Source organism: Nematolebias whitei, chromosome 21 (genome assembly GCF_014905685.2).
Source record: "Nematolebias whitei isolate Nwh7 chromosome 21, NemWhi1, whole genome shotgun sequence".
Lineage (NCBI taxonomy): Eukaryota > Metazoa > Chordata > Actinopteri > Cyprinodontiformes > Rivulidae > Nematolebias > Nematolebias whitei.
Genome location: NC_056518.1, coordinates 16,915,561 through 16,937,024, shown reverse-complemented (window position 1 = coordinate 16,937,024; position 21,464 = coordinate 16,915,561). Strand labels below are relative to the sequence as shown.

Sequence of the window (21,464 nt, the reverse complement as noted above, 5' to 3'; positions counted from 1 at the left end):
CGCAGCAGTTGCACGGACCGAACTCTACTCTGAGAGGCGTGTCAGTGCCAAAAATCAAATGCCTTATATTTATAACTCGCCTTTCAAGTCTTGTCTTATCACCACAAAGTTATCTGATGTGTCACACGGAAACTCGTCTTCAGCTTTCAGGTCACGTTGAGGAAGTGAACTCATCAGAGAGATGGCTGAGATGTTACATCAAGGAACATTTATTTTTCTTATTCTTGTAGTTAAATACATACCGTAAGTGCAAATAGTTAGAGTCCAGGGTCTAAAGAACTACAGAGTATAGTTTGACATAGTACAAAGTTGGACAGTTATTCAAACAAGCTAAATATCACCAGATACTCCTTGTCTTCATAGTAGTTGTACAACAGTACCTAAACGTGAGCATGTGTATTGTTCCTTATAGTTATACAAAAGCAAAAACCCTACAGTTACCACATTTAAGACGCATATCTTAAGTTATTTTGTGCTTGGAAACACCAAAAGGAAATCTTTTTTTTTTTGTTATTTATATATATATTGACATGAGAGAAGCCCCTGTTACTGAGAAACGTGAAGCAGTATTTAACACTGGCAGCAGAGTACGTTTGTGGACATTCAGCCTTTTTATGCTAAACCACACAATTTGTGGCAAGCACTGCAAAAGCAAAAAATAAAAATAAAAGTGTGATTTAAAAACTGCACAAAAGATATCAAATATTTACCCAAGGCTTGACTTCATGCACTTCATAATAAGCAACACAAAAAAGTCATTTTCTTTTTTTCATTTTGATTTGAGTGTACTCGTCTACCTAGAAGCAGGATTATGCACATACGTGTGACAGTGAGTTAGTGTTTGGACTGCTATAGACAGGGTGAAGGCTTCTCCAGTGGATGCTTTTAGAGAACACCAAGATGACACAGCACTACGCCCCACAGATGCAATCAGGCCCCCCCAGCAGTGAGCCTGACTCTTAGCTGGACTGGACCATCAGCTTTGCAGTGACAAGGACAGATTCACTCTTCCTTCCTCTTGGCACCGGGGATCTTTGCCTGGATCCTGAAACCAGAGAAAACACTTTGACGGATGATTTTTTTAATAAGGGACTCAATTTCTAGTAGGACTGATGCTGTGTTGCCGCTCAAAAACAAATTTCAGTTGGTAAAGTTGACTAATTTGCAATTAAACCAAAAAGGATCACTAAAAAAAACAGATTCAGTCTTCAACCTGTGCAGCATGTTTACAACTGGAGCTTGTTTCAACTATCGAAAGGTGAACATGATGGCTTATGGGAGAACTTTTATTTCTTAGTTGCTCCGATCAATGATCAGCACGATAAACTGCAACCACTTACTTCCCCACCACGGAGTTGACCTGGGTTCGTATTAGTCCCACATATTGATCAATTTGTGCCTGAAAGCAAGAAAAGATGTGATGAAAAGCTGCAGAAGATTTCCGAGGCAAGGTTCAACCGAATTACAGTCCTACCTGATGCTTCTCGTAGACCACAGGCAAGGTGAACATGGAGACCACAGCTGAGGAGCAACACAAAGTATTACCAGTAAGTTAACATCCTGGCCTCAAATGGAAATGTGTTTAAAACATGTTTGTGTCAGTGCTTCTGTTGTCTAACGCAAACGGAAGAATTTCTGTGTCAAAATGCTGTACTACTTAATTATCAGATAAAATGAAGTGAAGCAAGAATCGTCTTCTTAACAACAGGCGGATGTTGGAGTGTGTGAGTCATCAGCAGTGCCTGAAAGCTGCAGATTTTGCGTAGTTAAATGACCTCACCTAGGATGAGCAGTGTCAGGCCATTAAACAGAGCGCCCACGTAGGTCAGCAGCCACATCAGAACTGCAAACTAAAAAAAAGCATGATTTGGATTAAATTATATTCTCAGCGGCGCTAAAGGCAAACAACGTGTTTAAATATGAGTTAAACCTTCAAAGAGTCGATCAGATCTTGTACAAGAAACAGCCGGCGGAGCTCCTTCATGCAGGTGTTGGTGTACAGCAGGATTTTATCAGCATATTTACAGATCTGGTCCTGAGACAGGGCGATTTCAATCTCCAGGTAAGCTCTGGTAAGAGAACGAGGCGAAACGGCTTATAGTCTCAAACGTTTGAATAAAATCCACGCTGTTCATCAAGCTTGTTTCACTCACTTGAAGGGATGCCCCTCGTCGGTCTTCTGCACGGCCTGCAGCACAGACTTGTAGATCCTGAAGCTGATGGTTGCAGAGAGGGCTGCCAGGGCTAAGTAGGCTCCGACACTGACCACGCTGAACTGGGTCAGGGAGAAGAGGAGCAGGAGCACACTGCTGAACACGGCACCTGACTGTTTCACGTTCCTCCAGTATAGGAGGTCAATCGCTGAAGAAGAAACAAAAAAAACCAAACAGGTTTTGTTACAAATATTACCTAAGCTTCTACTGTGCATCAAAGTCCTTACGCTCTTGTGCTATATCGCATATTTGGGTCAAATAACTGGAAGCTCTTGACAGCCCAGCATCCTCAGGGAGCTGCGGCTGTCATGGGATTCTGTCTTAACCCAGCTTCCTAACCCAGCTTTTCATGAGGTTTGAGTGAACCAAAAAATAAAAACCGCTGGGTTGTGATTCATTCAGTTTATTTGCGTCTAAAAATAAGAGCGACCTCTGCAGATGATGATAGCTGGCTCAAACTTGCTGAAATGTGTTTGTACAGGCATGTGTGTGGTAGACTTGGTGACCGTTGGAGGTTTCAGAAACACCTGGTTGAGTCTCATACATATACAAACATATATGCAAACACTACACAAAAGGTACATACACCTGAATTCCTGCTCTCCGGATAAAATTAATGATTAAGCCAGAGCTCAGAGAAAGCAGTAGCTGAAATAGTAGCACTATCAGCAGTTTGATAAGAGTTCAATGTGACCTGGCTAAGTAGGCTGCTGTGGTCAGTGATGAAGTATGACGATACATTAGTTTCTCATCAGTGCAGTGAGAAGCCTCACACTCTATGATTGTACTGGAAGAAATGTGAGGAATACACAGCACCAAGATGCATAGAGACAGTACATCTAGTTTTTCCACCACCGTCTTTGGGCGGTGGAGTCTGTAATTCAAAGCCACTCGCAGAGCCGAAAAAGAAGTGATAACCGAGGATTAGTTCAGTGTACCATTACAGCCTCGGCAGCCAACATTTTCTGGTAGCTGTCTGAAAACATGGGCCTGTTTCCATAAGAACCGTCCGCCTGCTTCACCTCTGCTGAACCACTCCTGCAAGTCCAACCGAACACTGGGGTTTATTTGCTGCTTCGTGGTGAAGTTTTGTGTCGGTTATGAAAAGGAGATTGCTGCTGAAGTCTCTTGGGTTTCTTGCTCTTCTCTGAGCTGCCTGCCTGTCCGCTCTAATTTTAGCCTTAGAGCTGTGAGCAGCATAGTGATGACGGCCATCTTTACTCTCCACTAAAAAGGCATCTGTGGATGCCTAAAAGGCAGGCTGGGACTGAAGGGTGAAAGAACTCTCTGTATCTAAAGTTAACGTCTGCTCACTACACATGAAGTGGTCACACAGTTAAATAGCACAACAATAGTGAGTTACAGCCAGTCTGTTCATCCTATGAGTCAAAATCAAACCAGAAACTCTGCAGCATCCGTCTGCTGCTGCTGCTCCCCTCCTTACTGAGGTTATTGCTGTCACCACTGACAAATAGCCCAAACAACATCTGTACCAACACGCACAGATCAACAAAAACAGCAGATATTCCTCCTGGGGAGACGTGTTAGGCGACAGCAGCTTGTGATGTGCTGCAGATTGAAAAGCCTTTAGTTTGCAGTAGAAGTGTGTAGCTACTGACCTGCGGCTCCCATGGCTGAACAGTGGAAAAAGGCAGCTGCTTTATCTACGGACAAAAGGAGAGCGCTGGAGGGGGAGTCCCTCCCCACTCTGCATGGGAGGGGCCACCTCAAAGCTAGCCAACCAATGTTCGCCTGAGCAGCAGGGCTGAAGGGAGGGGGGACGTGGATGGGGTGTGACCGCCAAAGATCCACAATGCCATCCAGCGCACAAACCGTCTGTTAGATCTTTCAGACTTGTGACTACATGCACAAAATAAAAGCACACGGTCTGCAGCTCATGATTTCAGTCGCTGATATTAAAAATTTACTGAGGCTGTGGCTCCGTTAAAATGCCCCGGTGGTCAGGATCTGCTGAGCACCTGCCTGATGCAGTTACCATAGTAACCATGTTCATTTTTCTCTCCTCCAGCCACCGAGAGATGGGAGATTTGGAGAGGGAGGGGCTTAGGAGGGAGGATGGGGAAGGTGAGCGCTCCCTTTGGGAACAGAGAGAAATTAATTTGTTCTGAATATGAGGAATCGGCATCATTTGTCCACAAACCAACCAAAACACCACATAAACATGGTCACTCCCTTTTACTGTGGGGCGCACAGACAATGGCTGGTTAAACACCAGGCCGCCGAGTCAGGACGTGTGAGTAAAGAATGAAATGTTTCATTGACTTAAGCCTGTAACGACAAAATCTGCTTTGAAAGGGTGTTTCAGTGATCCAGACCACAACGTCATGTTCATGAGCCCATTAACAATAAACTGTGTGCCTGAAAATGTGACTGAATTATCACTCAGCTACTGAAGTAGATGGAAATATAAGATCAAAACAATAAAAGATTAAAAACATTCACCTTTTAATTTTAAAAATCACTTCTGCTTATGTGTTAACACTAAAAAGGTAAAAAAATGAATACATTTCTTGATGACTTCACAGAATACGAGCTCACGTCTCCTCCTGTCTTTTATGCAGCATAAAAGTTTGAACACGCTGACTATGGAGCATGTAAAAAACATGTAAAAAACATGGCAGCACAGACACGATTTTTAACCTCTCCATGACAAAAACTTGACACTTTTCTTAAAACAGACAGTTTTGCTGCCTGATAATGCCGAAGAGTATTTTTTACTGATGTTCACCCACGATGAGCAAAAACTGGAACAAACGATTTCCATCATTGATAATAATATAACTTCCCATCCCCCTTTTCTGTAGTGGAACTAGTTTAGCCTGACCTAATTAAATCACAAAAAAACATCCCTGTGGCCTCAAACGAGCCATCACCCAGACTGAAAAATACGTGGACACTTTTCAAACAACTAGTTTTAAAAAGGATAGATCCAATATTTTTCACTGAAAGATATTTGTTGCTCACTTGATGGGTCCAGTTGAAACTAGTACACAGAAAAATGGAGGAAAAAGAGTTAAAATTAAGACATTTTTAACCCTGCCATCTGCTGTGTCATTACTTTGAGTATTTTAGTATTTGTACTAAGTACCTGAGCAATAAATATTGTAATCATTCTTACTTTTTCTTATATTTTGAACACTTTACAACTACAAAAAATATATCTTTCTAAATAAGTCTTTCTAAAAGTTGTCCGAAGCACTAAATGATTTGTGTATTTACATATCTTTATGTACTTGATTCATTTAGAACATGCTGTCTAGATTTAAGTGCAGCAATACAACAATAGTTAAAATTTTACTTGATGCATGGAGATGGAAGCATGTACAAGTAATAATTGTATACAACTGAGATTGTACGCTTTTGCCATGCAACATATTGGATGATTGCATCACACTGAGTCACAGAGATGTGATCCTTTTTAAATAAGTCACACTTTTAGTGATTCAGCTTTGTGTAAGTCTGCATCATAGATCGATCAGGCCAGAGCAGTTTGGCAGAGAATCAGTAATGTGCTCTGCAACAACGATGACTAAACAAAATGCTTCCAGCTTTAGGGTGATATGTAGCTGAAGGTAAATCAGATCAATTCCTTGCTCGATGCTGAGATCAGTGCTGCTGTGTGTTGGCTGTCAGTTTATTCTGATGCCTTTTATGTGCCGTGGACAAATTTGATCAGAGATCGTTATACAGCCAAAGATGTTCACTTGTTAAATGGAGCAGCACAAATAGAAAATGGGTTGTTGTATTCACAGATCTAAGCCGCAATCGGGCGCATCATTCTGAGTTACTGCCAGCTAAACCTAAAAAGAGTGCAGCTGAGAAGCAACACAGTGGGAATGAAGCGGTGCCATTTTCTCTTTCGGCCCCTCCTGTGAGACATGCGTATCACAAAAGCAGACACGTGGATGCTCTTCTCCTGCCCAGTCTCTGCAAGCTGCTATGGAGGCCTAGGAGACAGGGTTGATGTAATCATGATGGGTGTGTCCTGGTTACCATAGAGACTGTCTGTCAGCTCCACTGGGATGCTCAGACTGCCTCCTTTAACCAAAAAAAAAAAAACCTGCATGGGCCATGAAAAACCAGCAGGGAGGGTGTGAACTACAGCATGCCTTGATCAATAACAATGGCATCCATAATTAAATGGACCCAACACAGATGGCGCCAAGCACACTGACGAGCAGATGTGCACATTTACGCCCATCGTTCTCATCTCTCATCCTCATGGTTTCATTGTTAAGATGCACACACATTGAGCAAAAAGGATTCTGTTAAAGGGCGTGCCCATGTGAAACTGCGCGGTTGATTCTTTTAACGCTCACTGCTAAACGCATTCACACACTCAGGACTGTTGCAGTTTTGGGAATATCTAAGCTGCGTGCACAAACAGCAGTCCACCTCTCAGAGCCACAAAAACACAGACGGATGCAGAGTAAATCACAGTAAAGACACCAGTACCCTGGCCCTTCCAGTTGCTCCAGGAGCACTCCTTCTTCGTCATGTCTGCAGTGGCCTGCATGCTGGCGAGCAGTTAGATCCTCGTTCTCACTCGCTCCGTCTCGTTATGATCTCGTTTTCTTCTTTGTCTCCCTCTCCGGTGGAACGGACTCAATCACTCATCCCAGAGAAGCATGAATGGCGGAAAAAAGGATGCAGGAGAGATGCTGAGGCGACAGGGAGGGGGTGGGGGGCGGCAATGAGGGAGGGAGGAGAGGTTTCCAAGGTGCTGCCGGCTCGCGGAGCACAAAGACTGATGCTGTGGAGCGGCGCTGGCTCGAACAGAGGGAGCAGGGAAGAAAGTGCGTACGTGTATTTCTGTGTGCTGGGGGAGGGAAGAGTGGAGGAGCAAATTGTAAACACCACACCACAGTTTCTGCTGCAGCAAACCATCCGTGCGATGATTTAGAGCCTCGGGGGGGTGAGCGGGTGGGTGGTGATGTTCAGGGGCTTTTGTTTCAAAATAAGACTCCTAACAAAGCCCCGTACTAGTAACGGTGGAGGTAGTGGGGGGGTAATCCAACATATAGTTTGTTGAGACACTCGCGCATGTGGCTACATATTTACATCGTTACATCGTTACCAGCAGGCGGTCCTGTTCCTTGTAGCCTTTTAGCATAATAATCATAAACACAGCATGGACCGAATGCTCCGAGGCCCAAAACAGCAATTTATATTCTGATGTTACATGCAGTATGTTTCCTAAAGGCTAAATATAGCCTAACTTAATATCACATTGCACAGAAAGATTATGGCAAACATCCAGCTCTGGTACTTCTTCAGACGCTGCAGTCTCGAAGGTTGTAGTTAGAGACGCATATGGATTTTCCCTCTATGACTCAGTAATTTAAGAGGCAAAGTGGCTGTTCTTAATAATTCATGTTAAGGAACGCCAAAGACTTCGGCTAAATGCTTCTTGTTCATTGCCGTCAGGATGGATTAGTGTTTGACAATTCACAGCACACAGTTGGGACGCAAATGATGAAGAAAAACAGAAAGTAGGATGCTTATAAGCGTAACACATAAAGTGACTGTGTGGTGTGAGCAGAATAGTTTTGATCATTGTTTGATCTCATCTTCAGATCCTGATCCTAACAACCCCCTCCCCTGCAGACAGCCACACCTCACACCTTCTGCTTACTGGAGCCTGGGCTGACATCGATGCAAGCTGCGACCGAGGGAGAAGCTAATTTTTCCAAAACCAGACGGTGCATACTCCCTCATCACGGTTGCTATGGTAACTGGTGTGGAGGTGCACCGACTGATGACATAAATATATCTGCTGGCCTTTAAAGGAGCAGCAGGGATGAAGGTGCACTGCTCCCTCTAGCGGCGGAGAAAAACAGGTGACCTGCTTTTGTGTTATTTCTAGAAGCTTCTTGGGGTCAGAGAAAACAAAACAAGAGGGATGCACAGTTCATATACATTATTAATGCTTGTTTAAACCTGCATTAAATAAATATGAGCTTAGAGGCCAATAGAATTTAAAACATTAATGCAAAAAAATTATATAAGTAAAGGCGGCTTTTGAATCTCCACATTATGACATCATATATTTATGTAAACTCTGGTTTACTTAAATAAACTGAACAACTAGCAAAGTGAAAATGCTTTGTATCTAACAATTTAACTTAAAAAGCAGTAGCTGTCTACTACGACTTCAAACTCATCTATCCACAGGAAGGAGAAGAGATGTATGAAGGCAGATCATGTCGAGATGCAAAAGGAGCTTTGTCCTTAATTCATTATATTTTTACAGACTGAGTTGAAGTTTTATTTATTAAGAAAGAGCAAAAATGTGAGTGAAACCAGTTTCCCCTGCTGTTTGTTGGGAGGGAGTCCCTCTGTTTTCCACCAGAGGGTAGCAAATATAGACAGCATACCAGAATCTCCTTCCTCCCACTCATTCTTCAGAGGCACCCCCCACTCAGATGAACATCTCACTTTATTGTACACAAGACAGGTTCAGGCTCTGAACACAAATCTACATGCAATCAAGACCTTGTTAAGAAATTAAAGAACACCTCAGCACTTTTTTTGTTTTGCTTCATGAACGAGCAGCTGATGGTGCTAATGGGTCAATATAATTTGACAAGTAAATAAAAATCCTTATGTTTCCAAAACACTTGGAAAAAAAAAACAACTAACCTTTTTGTTTGCTGAAGCCCTCCAAGAGAATCGACACAGCAGGTTTTCCTGTGTCTCCTTTGCCCTCGGTGGTGGGTTTGTGCATGTCCTCCTGCTGTTTTTTCTCTGATCTCACCTCTGGAGGCACAGCAGCAGTTGGGGGCTTTGGCTTGCTGTAACGATCCTCCTCTGTTTTCACCGGGTTCTTGACCTTTTCAGCAATCAGGGGTTCGACTGAGGCTGCTTCAGCGGTACTGCGGGGAGGACTGGTGGTGGGAACCAGAGGGGAGGGAGGGGTGACTCCCTGCTTGAGGCCCTGCTCTCTCTTGGGGCTTTCTTCAGATGCAGACTCGATGATGAGATCACTGTCGAGCTCGGCCTCTCTCTCCTCCCTCAGAATGCTGTAGGCCGTGGGTGGAGCGTGCCCGCCGGTGAGGCCAAAACCACCCTTGGCAACTGGAGGATTGTCAAAGGGGTTGTTAGCCTGGCTGAAAGTGACTTTGCTTTTAGGGGGCTCTGCAAATGGGTTGCTACTGGTCTTGGGAGGCTCTTCAGACACGAGCTCAATCTCTGAGTCTCCAGACTCCGCGCTGCTGCCGTCGTGGTCCTTACTGCCAGGCTTCGTGCCTTGGTTGTTTTGGGGAGTTGTAGGTTTTCCTGCTTCGGTCTTGAACATGTCTTGAGAAGAAAATCCTTTACCTGTTCACCAAGAAAAAAGAAATGTCACTGATGTCTCGATTCATTTTACAAATCTAAGCACAAGCTGACGTTCAGACACGAGGACATGACTGCACTAGTTTAGCTGACTGTATTACCTGTGGTGTTGATGTCACTGGTTGCTTGCGTACAATTAGCTAGGAGGCCAAAATATAAATGGCAGGTTCACTGCCAATTTACCAGTTTAAAGCTTGGGGTGTGAGTCAGTGCTGGGTGATAAGAGTGGAATTACAGTCATCACTTTTTGAAAATTTGCTGTCTCAGTGTTGAGGTTTTGTGCTGATTCTGTGTGTTTTTGTAGTCCATGTTTCCACAGTGTTGCATTTTATTACCTCTATTGTAGATTTTGTTAAAAAAATGTATTGGTTTTTATGTCCTTTGCACTTGTTTTCTTTTTTGGTTTTGCTTTGTGCTCACAGCACATTTTATTTTTTTCCACACCCGCCTTTGATTAATCATTACTTCCCTCGCTGTATATTTAGCTCCAGTTTTTATTTGCCAGTTTTTCCCCATACTTGTCCTTCCTTTTTCCATTCTTGAATTTTTTTGGGGGAGAGGATTGCTTATTTCATCAAATTATGTGTTTGTTTCTTTCCCATCATTCTTGTCCCTCAAAATTTACATTTACCACAACATATATCATATTTTTCGGCATACAAGTCTCTCCGGAGTATAAGTTGCATCAGTCAAAAGAAAGCATCATGAAGAGGAAAAAAACATGTCGCTTCGGCGTATAAGTCGCATTTATTATGCATCATTGCTGACCCGTCGCGTTTATTATGCATTTATTTAATGGTCAAAACAGCTTCATTTCCCCCAGGCGGTCATCTATCCATCACAGCCGGAGCTGCTAGCTCTCCAGCATCCCTGCGCCTGCACCAGATGAGTGAAGCAAGCGTGCATGGAGGACTTGCTGTTGCAGATCTTCGAAATGTTAAAGCAGCAGTCAAAAATTGCATTATGAATATGGAAAAATATATATACTTGTATATAAGTTGCTTTGGCTTATAAGTCGCAGGACTGACAAATCTATGCAAAAAAAAAAAAAAAACGGCGACTTATACGCCGAAAAATACTGTAATATAAGATTACAAGACATAAAAAGTTTCTTTTACTCATCTGGACAGGTGAGACAGGTGTTTGTGTGTGAGTTTGTGCTTACGTGTTGGTGAAGTATTGGGAGTGGAAGAGGGGCTGTCGTCCTCCGGCTCCGACAGAGTCACTGTGGGAACCCCCTGTTGACCCACGCTCAGGACGTTTTCCCGCTCGGAGACTGGAGGAGGATGTTGCTGCAGCTCAGCCTTATAACCTGGAAGCTGGGACTCGGTCAGAGTGATCTTCACCGGGCTGGCTGTCTGCGGGGTCCCACCCAGGTTCCGATAGGAGCGGTAATCTGTCAGCTCCTCGTCAGATGGATCCTCCACATAGGGGAAAGAGTGAGAGCCCAGTGCTGGACCAAGATTTTCTTCCTCGTCGTCATCTTCATCCTCGTCATCTCTTCCAGGGCTCTTGTCCATGTAGCTGCCCAGTAAATCGTGATCAGCTGGGCCTTTGTCAAAAATGTTGGGTGGAGCCCCCTGGTGATGGTCACGGGGCTCTTCTCCATGGCTGATGTCCATGTAGTTGTAGGATTCTGTCTTGTCTGAGCCCAGCAGAGGTTTTGGCAGGTCATCCAATAAGCTGGAAGACATCTTGCTTTTGGAGTTGAAGTCGTAGGTGTCACTTGAGAAATGATCCAGGGCAGAGGAGTGGTTGGAGGGCTTCAGGTCGTCCGACAGGTAAGAGGCTTCCCGGCCAGTTGAGAAGCTCTGATTGGACAGCAGGGACGTGTAAACATCACCGTCGTCATTCACGGGCTTCCTAAACAGGCCAGACATGGGATCATCTACAAAAACAGACAGAGAGAGTCAGAGACAGAGGACCTGACTTAACTTTTTTTAGACTCCGGGACAGCGTTCTTTAGGTCACGGAACTGAATAAACCCGCCAGTCTCTGAGCAGAGCGATTAATGAAAACGACAAGTTAAACAAAGCTAGACTTTAGCCTGTGCTGCTGCCAGAGACGGGGACTGTGTCCCTGTGAGAGTCGAACTGGGCAGATCACTGAGGACACGGACACAGAGCGTACTTGTACCCAACAACGGACAAAGACAGATTGTTCAGCCACCCCTAAAAAAGCCACAAAACACAACTATAGTCTGTTCTAAATCATACCAGCGAAGGGCTGCCTGTAGTCACATTTGAGCTTTTAATCCTGCACATATTACATAAAAACTCTCCTTTCAAAATTGAAGCAAGGATAAACCTGTAGTGACTGATAGATCTCAATACTGAATGCAAATATAAGAGAAAACCTCCACTGAAACTGAACACAGTTGCAGCATGTTCACCAGTGTGTTGCATCAGCTGTTTTTCACAACACTGATTGTTTGAGCACTGAGGAGACCAGTGCTTTTATTTTTGTTTATTTGAAAAGGATCACAGTTCTCCTTTGGTTTTATTCTTTCTTGGACTTCTTCCTCCTGGGCGACAGGTCTGGACTGCAGCAAATGGAGTTGCAAAAAATAAGCAAGGCGTTCCCTGAAAAAGGTGCTACTATAAAGGTGTGCACACACATGTCCGTGTTAGCCTTGCCATGTGTCCTTCTGCACATAAATATGCAAATTAGCATAAATTTTGACCTAACCAACCAAGTGTTTCTTAATAGCATCACACACTTCCAGCCATGTGTTGCCTCTCTACAAATATTCAACTGACTGGTAGCAAATTTAAAAATCAGTGTTCTTATAGGAAATATAAGAGCATAGGGGCGGCTGTGGCCGAGTGGTTAGAGCAGTCGTCCTCCAATGCAAGAGTTGGGGGTTTGATTCCACCAGCAGTCACATGCTGAAGTGTCCCTAGGAAAGACACTGAACCCCTCATTGTCTCCGATGTGTGTCCCATCGGTGTATGAATGTGATACAGCACTGATTATTCTTTGTAAAGATCTAGTAGAATGCTGTATGAATGATAGAAAAGTGCTATATAAGTGCAGTCCATTTATGAAGGTTTAAGTGATTTGCTTTTTTTAATTTTCTTCTTGAAGACAGGTTTTATGGGAATATTAGTTGCTGTGCAAGCATAAATGTTGTTTGCGTTATGTGTCTGCATTCGGAAGATGGCTTCAAATACTGTATTAATAAGTTATTGCTTGGGTGCAGTCATAAAAATGTACCACAACATGTAGAAATTTCAAATAAGAAGTGGTGCACTTATTGTTAGAACATTAAAGTTCAGTTTTAAAGTTAAATTTTTGTATATATTCACATCCAATTTCATCAACTAAACAAGCGTTGTGTCAAAAAAGTGAACACTTGGAATAAAGCCGCACTGTGCAACAGCAAAAGGTCCATGTCCTGTTTGCAGCTCAGAGTTTATACATCCACAAACTCCTCCTCCTGCTTCTCCAGTCCTGCTTCTCCAGGGCAGCGGTTTTGGTGCTATAAATAGGCTGAGTCCAGCTGCTGAGCTGGATGAGAGGGAAAGAGTTAAAATAGCAGCCTCAAAGTGAACTCCAGAGGATGCAGACTGATATTCAGAAGACTCAACAGGTCAGGACGTCCCGTCCCTTCTTTGGCTTCCTCTAAAGAAGCTCCACCACCCCTGCTTTCAACGGCTGCTCTCTCAGTCATTAACAATACATCACAGCACAGCACTGAGGCATAAACACCACGGTCCTGCACTGGGATAGGAGGAGCGCTGATAGCAGAAAAAAAACAAAGCAGGCCTAAACATGTTTCTGCTTCAGGTTATTTTGCATTAAATGGACTGAGATGTTTTATGGATCCGCATGTGAATATTAAAACTGCTGGTGGGGCACGCTGAATTTAGTGCCATGCACGCCCTTGATGTACTGCTGAAGTTAACCAATATATAATCCTCTTAGTGCTCTGCCGTGGTCTCATCAGTCATCACTCTGGCAACCCCATCATAATCTGACACATTGATTTTCTGTCTAAATAAGTGCTGTGCAGTGGGAAGCACTCAAAGCCACTGCACACGGCAAAGAACGGTGACCTCTGAGAGCTGCTTGTAATCCGATTGACCGTACGCACCCACCCCACCCTTATTCTCATCAAACCCTTCTACGTTACATGATAAATATACCAGTTGCATCAAGCGTCTGCAGTAGTTAAAAGCCGACGTGCAAGCTCTGTGCTGTTGTTTGAAACTTGTTGGGAGATCGGGTGCATTTTGAATCTGCTGACGTGACAGCACAGACGCGCACACACACGAAGCCCCCACAAGGCTGAGACAAACGCTTCACTGCAGTCGGATGGAATTGGGCTTGACAATGGAGGTATTGTGTTGTGCTGTTGTTGCCACACGGCACATTCATGCCACTGAAAGGATGGGGCAGCTAGATAAAGTCCTGGTGGATGTGCTGTGGAGTGGAAGCCCTTTGGTTGTCCTCTGTGCAGGCAGTGCAGCTCTGAAAGTAATGCAGCCTGACAATCTGTGCCATGCCAAGACACAGCCTCCTAATTATCAGGCAACGGAAAAACAAAAAAGCATAGAAAACATATGAAGGGAGTAAATTTAATACAGCTTGGTTTAAGAAGCGCACTCGCTGCTATTATTTTGTTCAAGTCTTGGCACATCACATTTGTGTTTCTTGCAGGAACAGATGATGTTGCCTCCACACGCCACCCAAACAAGCTGCATTTCAGCTTTTCCTTGAGGCATCTGTGACTCTGCAGCTCCGTAACAACTCCATTACTCGAGCTGTGGTCTTATCAACTGTGGTGTTATCTTTCAGGAGTCCTCTTTCACAGCACGACCTTGTGGAAATCAATCCATCGCGACACTTTCTGCGCTCTTATTCCAAAGCCATCTGTGCCTTTGACAGTAAATAACATACTCTCTCAGTATATTTAGAACCATGGCGCTGCTTATAATTTGTGTGTGTGTGTCACCAGAGGACAAGTCAAATATATTGTATGAGAGGATGGATATGTTGTTTACAATGACACTATAACAAAAAGTATTTTTCCTTCTCTTCTCGTATACTAGTATAAATTACCTGTACAGTGCATGCAGTCATAATAGCTGCATGTACAAACTGTGTATTGCTTTAAGCTGTAAAAGAAAAACGACTAGAACTCAAATCTATAGTTGATGAGATAAAAACTTGGATGAGTTAGCAGCTGAGAGTCATCTCCAACACATAGATGAACACTAACAGAGCTTGCGAGCGCTTGCAGTATTGCATGCGTACCTTCATTTACTAGATTTGACCCCATGGATATCCTTTCTCATCATAAGATTTCAGTTCAGAACTCTAGCACAAAAGGTCATTCATTGAAGGAATGCCAGATTTAATGGTTTCGCTTCCAAATTTTGGTGCGTATGTTAATAATGTATTGATTACAACAAACCTGGCTCACTAATGACCTCACTTTAATGCTGGCCTTTGATAAAAGGATGACTCTACAGCGATGGAACAGAAGTACAAGCAGATGTCGACAGAAGAGCTGCTCTGAGGTTCAGCTACATTGATCCAAGACAACAGGGACGAGCAATTACTGTAAGAACCATCAATGTATTTTGCATTTTTGTAGAAATTATTACTAAAGTTTTCCCTGGACAAATACTTGTTTGCCATTGTTAAACGTGCATAAAGTAGGGAAAAAGTAAAAGCCAGTAAAAGGTGTGAGTGGAAAGCACACACTGAAACATAGAGCTACACACGGAGAGACCTTAATATGAAATACAGAAACACAAATGGATAAAAATGTCAACTAACAGGGAGCGTAAAAGAAAACAGACGCTCACAAAGGATCTCAAAGAAGCTAATAAAATTAAAGAATCGCATAATAATCAAAACAAAAACACAGATATGACTCATTGTAGATGGATCTGTGGTGTTTCTGCTGTGAGTGCCTCTGATCTAATCCCAGGAGTTTTGCACCAGCCTGCTCAGGGACTTCTCATGTGAAGAGCTGCACGTCAACAGAGCATCGCGTTACACATGATGGATCGCAACGATGTTTTGTGTGAACACATCCAAGGGTCGTTAAAAATTGTGACTCGTTGGTCTCGTTAAAGCAGGGATGCTGCACTGCAGCTCATGCTGTTTAGAGAGCTTGTTTGAACTTGAAACGCAAAAGTCAGCTGTAACCCTCAGAGCCTTACTGCTGATCTCGAAACACCTTTCTCAGAGAAAGATGCTCTAATAAAAGCAATTTGAAAGTTCTGGGGAGGTTTCTTTTTTCAGTTCACAACCTCACCTCTCCCCTCCAGCTGCTTACATCTTTATTTTAAAGGACCTGCACCGCTTGAGCATCTCCCTGAGGGAAACGAGCCCAGCTCTCAGCAGCACAAATGCACTGTGCTGTTTTATGCAGCCTGGCAGATTCATCTAAGTGCTTCTTCTATCCAAAAGATATGGAAAGGACCCTGTCAGGCATCCAGTGTACTGTTTCATCCCTCTTAGTGCTGAAACAGAGACTCAAGCTTAATCCACCTCTCAGACACTGGATTACACAAGAAACGTCTCGTCGCAGCCGAACAAAATTGCAATGTCACTGCTCGTGCACAACAAGACAGTTCCTTGAATGACAGGGTGAATGTCAAAGCTGTAAGTCTGTTAACTCAGCTGACTGTTTTAGCACATTAGACTTGATCGTGACGCAGCACAACTTTCGGCACGCATTTCTTTCGGGCTGCTTGTGCCTGATGTAGAAATTGAACATAAATAAGGCCGAGTTATCCCGCACTGTCAGAGATTGCAGGGATCTGAACCTTTAATGTGGTAATTTAGCTGATGGCAGCACTATCTGTTGTGAACAAGGTTTAAGACAGGCTCGGATCAAATGTTGCCAAAACAAACGATGCAGCGTTTCACAATTCATTCTAATTTATAGCGTCAAATGATTTTTTTGGACTCGAAGTAACACAAAAATTGACAGCATATCCTAAAAAAAAACCATCAGAACTAAGATGATGGAGTTGTAGTTGTTTTGGTGAAAAGTAACATTATGAGCAACATGCAATAAGAGCTCAGGTTATGTGCTGTGAATGACTCTCAGCTACTTCCAAACCAAGTTTTAGCTCGATATTTGTAGAACTGACCGAGTTATAGCCATTGTTGTGTTTTCTAAGGTCGCTGGCTGCGTCAGCCATCTTTTGAGTGGTGTTGCTTCAAAACGTAATCAGTTGTAGATGTACATCCACTGAATATTTCCTAGAACCTTCGTTAAATCTGTTCTGTGCTTCACGAGAAATGTTAAACACAGTTGACGCTAAAAAGGAAATGGCAACGCTTAAATGAATATTTTGTGCAATTTGATTGGAGACTGGTCTCAGCTGCCACACAAAATTTCACTTTAATATCTTTAAAATTGTCAGAATTATAACAGTTTTTGTGTTTTTGAAAGTACTTTGACTGTGGCAGCCATCTTGAATCTTATGCAGATGCACACCCAATGATTATAAGCTTTATTGTTTTTTTTGTCCAGTGGTTTTTGGAGATATTTCGCTAACGGACAGACTCATGAACACGCCGGCAAAAATGTTTGTCTGCCTTTGCCTTAGTTCTTAAGCGTAAGCTGAACTGGACACCATAAAGTGTTTGGTTGAGCAGGAAAAATCCAAACTGATTGGAAAGATGTGACGTGAGCTGCAGCGCTCCCACCAAGAACAAACGTGACAGGACAGATTACTTCACATTACGAGCATGGCTCAGTGGGAGTAGCAGGAATTTAAGGCTATTCCTTTCTCGTTTAGAAACCAAAACAAAGCGTGCACGTTTTTGTCTGTGTGCACGTACACAGCTGGTCTGGCAGACTGCTGTGAAAGTAGAGCACATGCTTTGTTTACTTTTCCAGGAGAGTGAAACTGAGTGGTTACTGCAAAAATTAATAAATATATTTGAACAAAATGTGGATTTTACACTTTAGCTTCGAACGATAAAGCTCTACTTTAAAAATAAATTAAGGGCTTCAAGAAATTGAAGTCTAATTTATGCATTCAGCGATGTCAGGCCTTCAGAATTTACATTAAAAGGATGATTTCTATTATGTTTTGGATCAGGCGCAGCATGCCAAATGAGAAGGAGCCTGAGTCTGGGTTGAGGTTTTTTTTAAAGCATAATCTCATGAATTTTTCAGTGGGTTCGAGAATAAAACTGCAGGGTTGACTAGTTTTGCTCGCCAAGTGAATAGAGAGCCATGTTGCTTCAGGAGTAAAAATAGCAGCTTGAGCTGGAGGTCGTATAGGCTTAAAACTGAGTTTATGTTTAATAAAACTCACTAATTAACTGATATAGCAATAAATAAAGTGAGCTAAGGGACAATTTTCCTTTAAGGGGAAATAAACATTTTAATAAAGTCTATTTATTGTTGATAACATGCAGAATTTGGCTGTTTTCTTGTCACGTGCTAAAATCTTGCTTCAATATGTAAAAAAAAAAAATCGAGAGCACTGAATTATCAACAGATCATGTTTCATCAACTTTCGATTGCAATAAGAAAAACAAACATTAAGTGCTCTGTTGCTTGATGTTTTATATCATGCTCAAACCACAGCTATTGGAATATTTCAGGAATATTAGTGTTTCGTGTAAAAGTTGTTTTCATCCTGCCGTGTTTGGTGTTTTCAAACCAAGTATTTCTTTATTTATTTTACTCTGCATGCGCACCAGCTGACAGGAAGGCCGCCCGCAGCCTCACTGCGTCTTTAAAAACCACAGCATTGTTTATATTCAACACAACGTCGCGTGATGTGCCTCAGTTAAAACACACGAGCCCTAAAGGTGAAGATTTGCTCGAGATGTGCGCGAGTTTTACCTGTAGATGCAGTTTCCATAGCAACGCGAGGCCTTTCCCCGTCGTCCTGGAAAGGATGGAAGTGTTTATCCAGGTCGCCCGCCGCCTCGCCGCCTCTCGGCTTGAATTCCTCACCGAACCGGGTCGGCGGACCGCCGAACAGGCCGCTCCTCTCGTAGTCGTCCCCGAACCACTTCCCCTCCGAGCCGAGCTCCTCAGCGGACATGCTTGTTTCCGGTTGTCGGACGGAAGCTAGAATCGCCGCGGCTGCTCCTGCGGACTTCTCTTTCTGTTTCGTGCGTTGTGAGGAGCGCGCGTGCGAACAAAGCGTCTCCCGGCTGGTTCTGTGTCAGCTGCCGAACCTGGGTGTCTGTAGCGCGCGCGCGGGCTGAGGCGGAGTGTGCGGTCGGTTCGGGAAGCAGGAGGGAGGTTGATTGTTTTAGTTCACTGATCCGACGCTGACGTCATGGTGTCTCAGGGCTGGCACTTTGTTTGAAACATGACACATTATATATATATTTAGAAAGAAAAAAAAAACACTAGCTGGTGAAAATGGCTGCAGAAACGTGTCTTAATATCCAGAAAGGCACGCGCAGGTGTTATTTTGAATTAATGACGCTTAAAAAGAAGCAGCATCTAATCTGTGGTGTTTGTTTTCACAGTGTTGCATGCAGACTGTCCATTAAGGGTCAAAGGTTGTGCTCACAAACATGGACAAAGAATGAAACAAAGTGCCTATAATTAAATAAGTGTTAAATCAGTGTTTATTGCTCCACAGGAGCTTTGTCGTAAGCATATATTATCATAGAAAATAACAAAACAAAAAGGAGAGGATTGACCAACTTAAATGCTGTTTTCATTGTTCCAATTTATATTTAAGAACACTGCATATTCTTTTTAAATGTTGGATTTCTAAAATGAAAATATGGCTGATAGCAACGGGACTGTAAATATCTAATGTTTGGGCAAATTGCATTCTGGACCTTAGAAATGTTCTTCTTCACTACAAATAATGATTTAATGTATTGCTCAAAGCACACATACAGATATGAGAATTAGTCTTGCGCAAATACAAGTGGGTTTGATGATTTACCAAAGGGAACAGCGACAGTAAGTATAAACACACAAAAAAAGCATGGACTACATAGAATATTTTCTCAGAGTCTCATAAAATGAGGGAGAGCAACTCCATGGAGAGAAACAGTTTATATCAGTTGTCTGATTCATTGGGAAAATGAGGAGGATTTAATGTATTTACATTTTTAAAAAATGTTAGAAGTTTTCATTTATTGATGAGGTAATCTATTGTGTGATACATTTTCTTGGCATAATCATATTTCACAGGTTTGTGAGTAAAGTTAGGTGTGGAGCGCCCCCTGCTGTCAGATCAAAGTATGAACAAGGTCTTCCATAGCAACCAAACGCTCGTGCCTGGATACAACGGTTTGTCAGTTCAAATGAACCAGCGAGGTCTTTCCTTTATAATGGACTACGGACTCTATTTTATTTGGTTTGAAAGATTCACTTTAATATATTTATGTTGATTAGACTAAAGGTTAATTAAATAACTAAAGGTAAATTAATGTATCTGTCATTTAAATAGTTTGTGTTTACTCTTTCTGCGACAGGTGAGCTAAAAAGTTTGCTAGCAAAGTTAGCATCATTGTGCATGTACACTTGCTGTTATTGTTCCTGTTACAGATGGGTTTACAGTAATCATCCTTACCTCACATGGAAAGATTTGTTTATGTCTTTGTAGGCCACTGTCAGTAAAATGAAACAGGGTGAAGATGCCGAGGAGGAGGTGAATAAAAAGCTGGTGAGAAGAAAAAGGGTCCATGTCATGGCAAATGTTGAATAAAGACAAAATGCAATGCTACAAAAAAGTTTTTATTTATTTAGATAAACATCGTAGAAAGCCAAGGCTTCAAATGGCTACAGATTTTAATTTATTTTTTTTACACCAAAATAATAATATGAAAGTTATTTAATAAGTGTTAAATATATTTTTGCAATAGGTTAAAACCTCCTTCCAGCCACATTATTTAACAACTTGTTAGTGCACTTTTCATAATTTGTTTAATGTAACTGTTAAAATATGGTTATAAATTATTATTAGGTCATGCTGAAAATAACTGTCTTCTTTTCTTGGCAGTGCCTGTTTAATGGGTTGTCCTATGACAAATGTGCAAATGAAGGGAGTGACATCAGGTCACTGGAAATCTTCTTTTCTGGTTTCCCACGAATGCTTGGATTATCCGTCTTCCCAGAGCTTCGCCAGCTTACCATAGTGGGCCAGGACATAGATCACATAGAGGGGCTTGAGTGCTGCCCTCTGCTCCAGGAGCTCTGGGTCGTCCAGTGCCGTCTCACTGTGAGTTTGTCATAAACATATTTGAACAAAATCAAGTAAAACCTGCATCAGCAATGTCAGTATTGTGTTGTCTTCACACGTCTTACGTCCAAATAAATTAAAATACAGTGTAAGAAAGACAGTGAGCTGCATCGGTGAATGATACACAGTAGAATGACAGAAAGACTGAAGAATAACCTGTGTCACATGTGTTTTTACTGCAGGAAATATTTGGACTACAAAACTGTCAACAACTGGAGAAACTGTATCTGTACGAAAATCAGATTTGTGAGATAAAGAATTTAGAATTTCAAGTCAATCTCAAAGTCCTGTGGCTCAATAATAACCGCATAACAACAATAGAGGTTTGAACTATAAATTACCTGCACAATATCCATCCATCCATCCATCCATCCATCCATCCATCCATCCATCCATGCATCCATCATGTTTTGTCATTCATAACTGGTTGTGTTCTCTTAACCTTTAAAGGGCTTCAACACACTTAAATCTCTTCAGGAACTAAACCTTGCTGACAACATTATTGAAAAGATTGGTAAATTGGTCAGATTCTCCCTTTTGTTGATATGTTTGATGATGATTAATAAGTTATTACTAAAAAAAATTCAAATATGTTTTTCTAAACCCTGTTTTTAGGCCACAGCCTTGATCTCAATGTCAACCTTGAGATTCTCAATCTCTCCGGGAACAGGATCAGCTCCTTTAAGGTGAA

At 42.4% G+C, this 21,464-nt stretch overlaps 2 protein-coding genes across 4 annotated transcripts in view; one reads left to right on the top strand and one right to left on the bottom strand.

Annotated features, from left to right (window-relative positions):
• Positions 1–186: 186 nt before the first annotated feature.
• Positions 187–18,821, bottom strand: rtn1a (reticulon 1a). 3 transcript variants are annotated; one of them, XM_037694898.1, is made up of 9 exons: positions 18,400–18,821; positions 10,735–11,457; positions 8,877–9,554; positions 2,154–2,361; positions 1,931–2,069; positions 1,781–1,850; positions 1,475–1,521; positions 1,341–1,399; positions 187–1,045 (listed from the first exon to the last, which is right to left on the bottom strand). In XM_037694898.1, exons 1-9 carry the CDS (start codon positions 18,602–18,604, stop codon positions 1,003–1,005), a joined length of 2,172 nt encoding a protein of 723 aa, XP_037550826.1. In that variant the 5' UTR covers positions 18,605–18,821; the 3' UTR covers positions 187–1,002. The 3 variants fall into 3 exon arrangements, with proteins under 3 accessions (XP_037550826.1, XP_037550827.1, XP_037550828.1); XM_037694899.1 differs by lacking the exons at positions 8,877–9,554; positions 10,735–11,457; positions 18,400–18,821 and adding an exon at positions 6,690–7,041; XM_037694900.1 differs by lacking the exons at positions 8,877–9,554; positions 10,735–11,457; positions 18,400–18,821 and adding an exon at positions 3,833–3,873.
• A 482-nt stretch (positions 18,822–19,303) lies between these two features.
• The window catches only part of lrrc9 (leucine rich repeat containing 9), a 13,765-nt gene continuing 11,604 nt past the window's right edge, over positions 19,304–21,464 (top strand). The window contains exons 1-6 of the mRNA XM_037695349.1: positions 19,304–19,324; positions 20,138–20,197; positions 20,534–20,752; positions 20,956–21,096; positions 21,224–21,287; positions 21,389–21,459. Of these exons, the coding sequence (XP_037551277.1) occupies positions 19,304–19,324; positions 20,138–20,197; positions 20,534–20,752; positions 20,956–21,096; positions 21,224–21,287; positions 21,389–21,459 (576 nt within the window). The remainder of the gene's footprint in view (positions 19,325–20,137; positions 20,198–20,533; positions 20,753–20,955; positions 21,097–21,223; positions 21,288–21,388; positions 21,460–21,464) is intronic.

Bases quoted from the DNA above. Each gene is read 5' to 3' on its own strand.
- rtn1a (XM_037694898.1), bottom strand. From the start codon at position 18,604: ATGTCCGCTGAGGAGCTCGGCTCGGAGGGGAAGTGGTTCGGGGACGAC. The intron at 11,458-18,399 runs GTAAAACTCGCG...CTGTTTTTGTAG, and splicing joins TATGGAAACTGCATCTACAG to ATGATCCCATGTCTGGCCTG. The intron at 2,362-8,876 runs GTTAGTTGTTTT...TTTCTTCTTCAG, and splicing joins GGGCTTCAGCAAACAAAAAG to CGATTGACCTCCTATACTGG.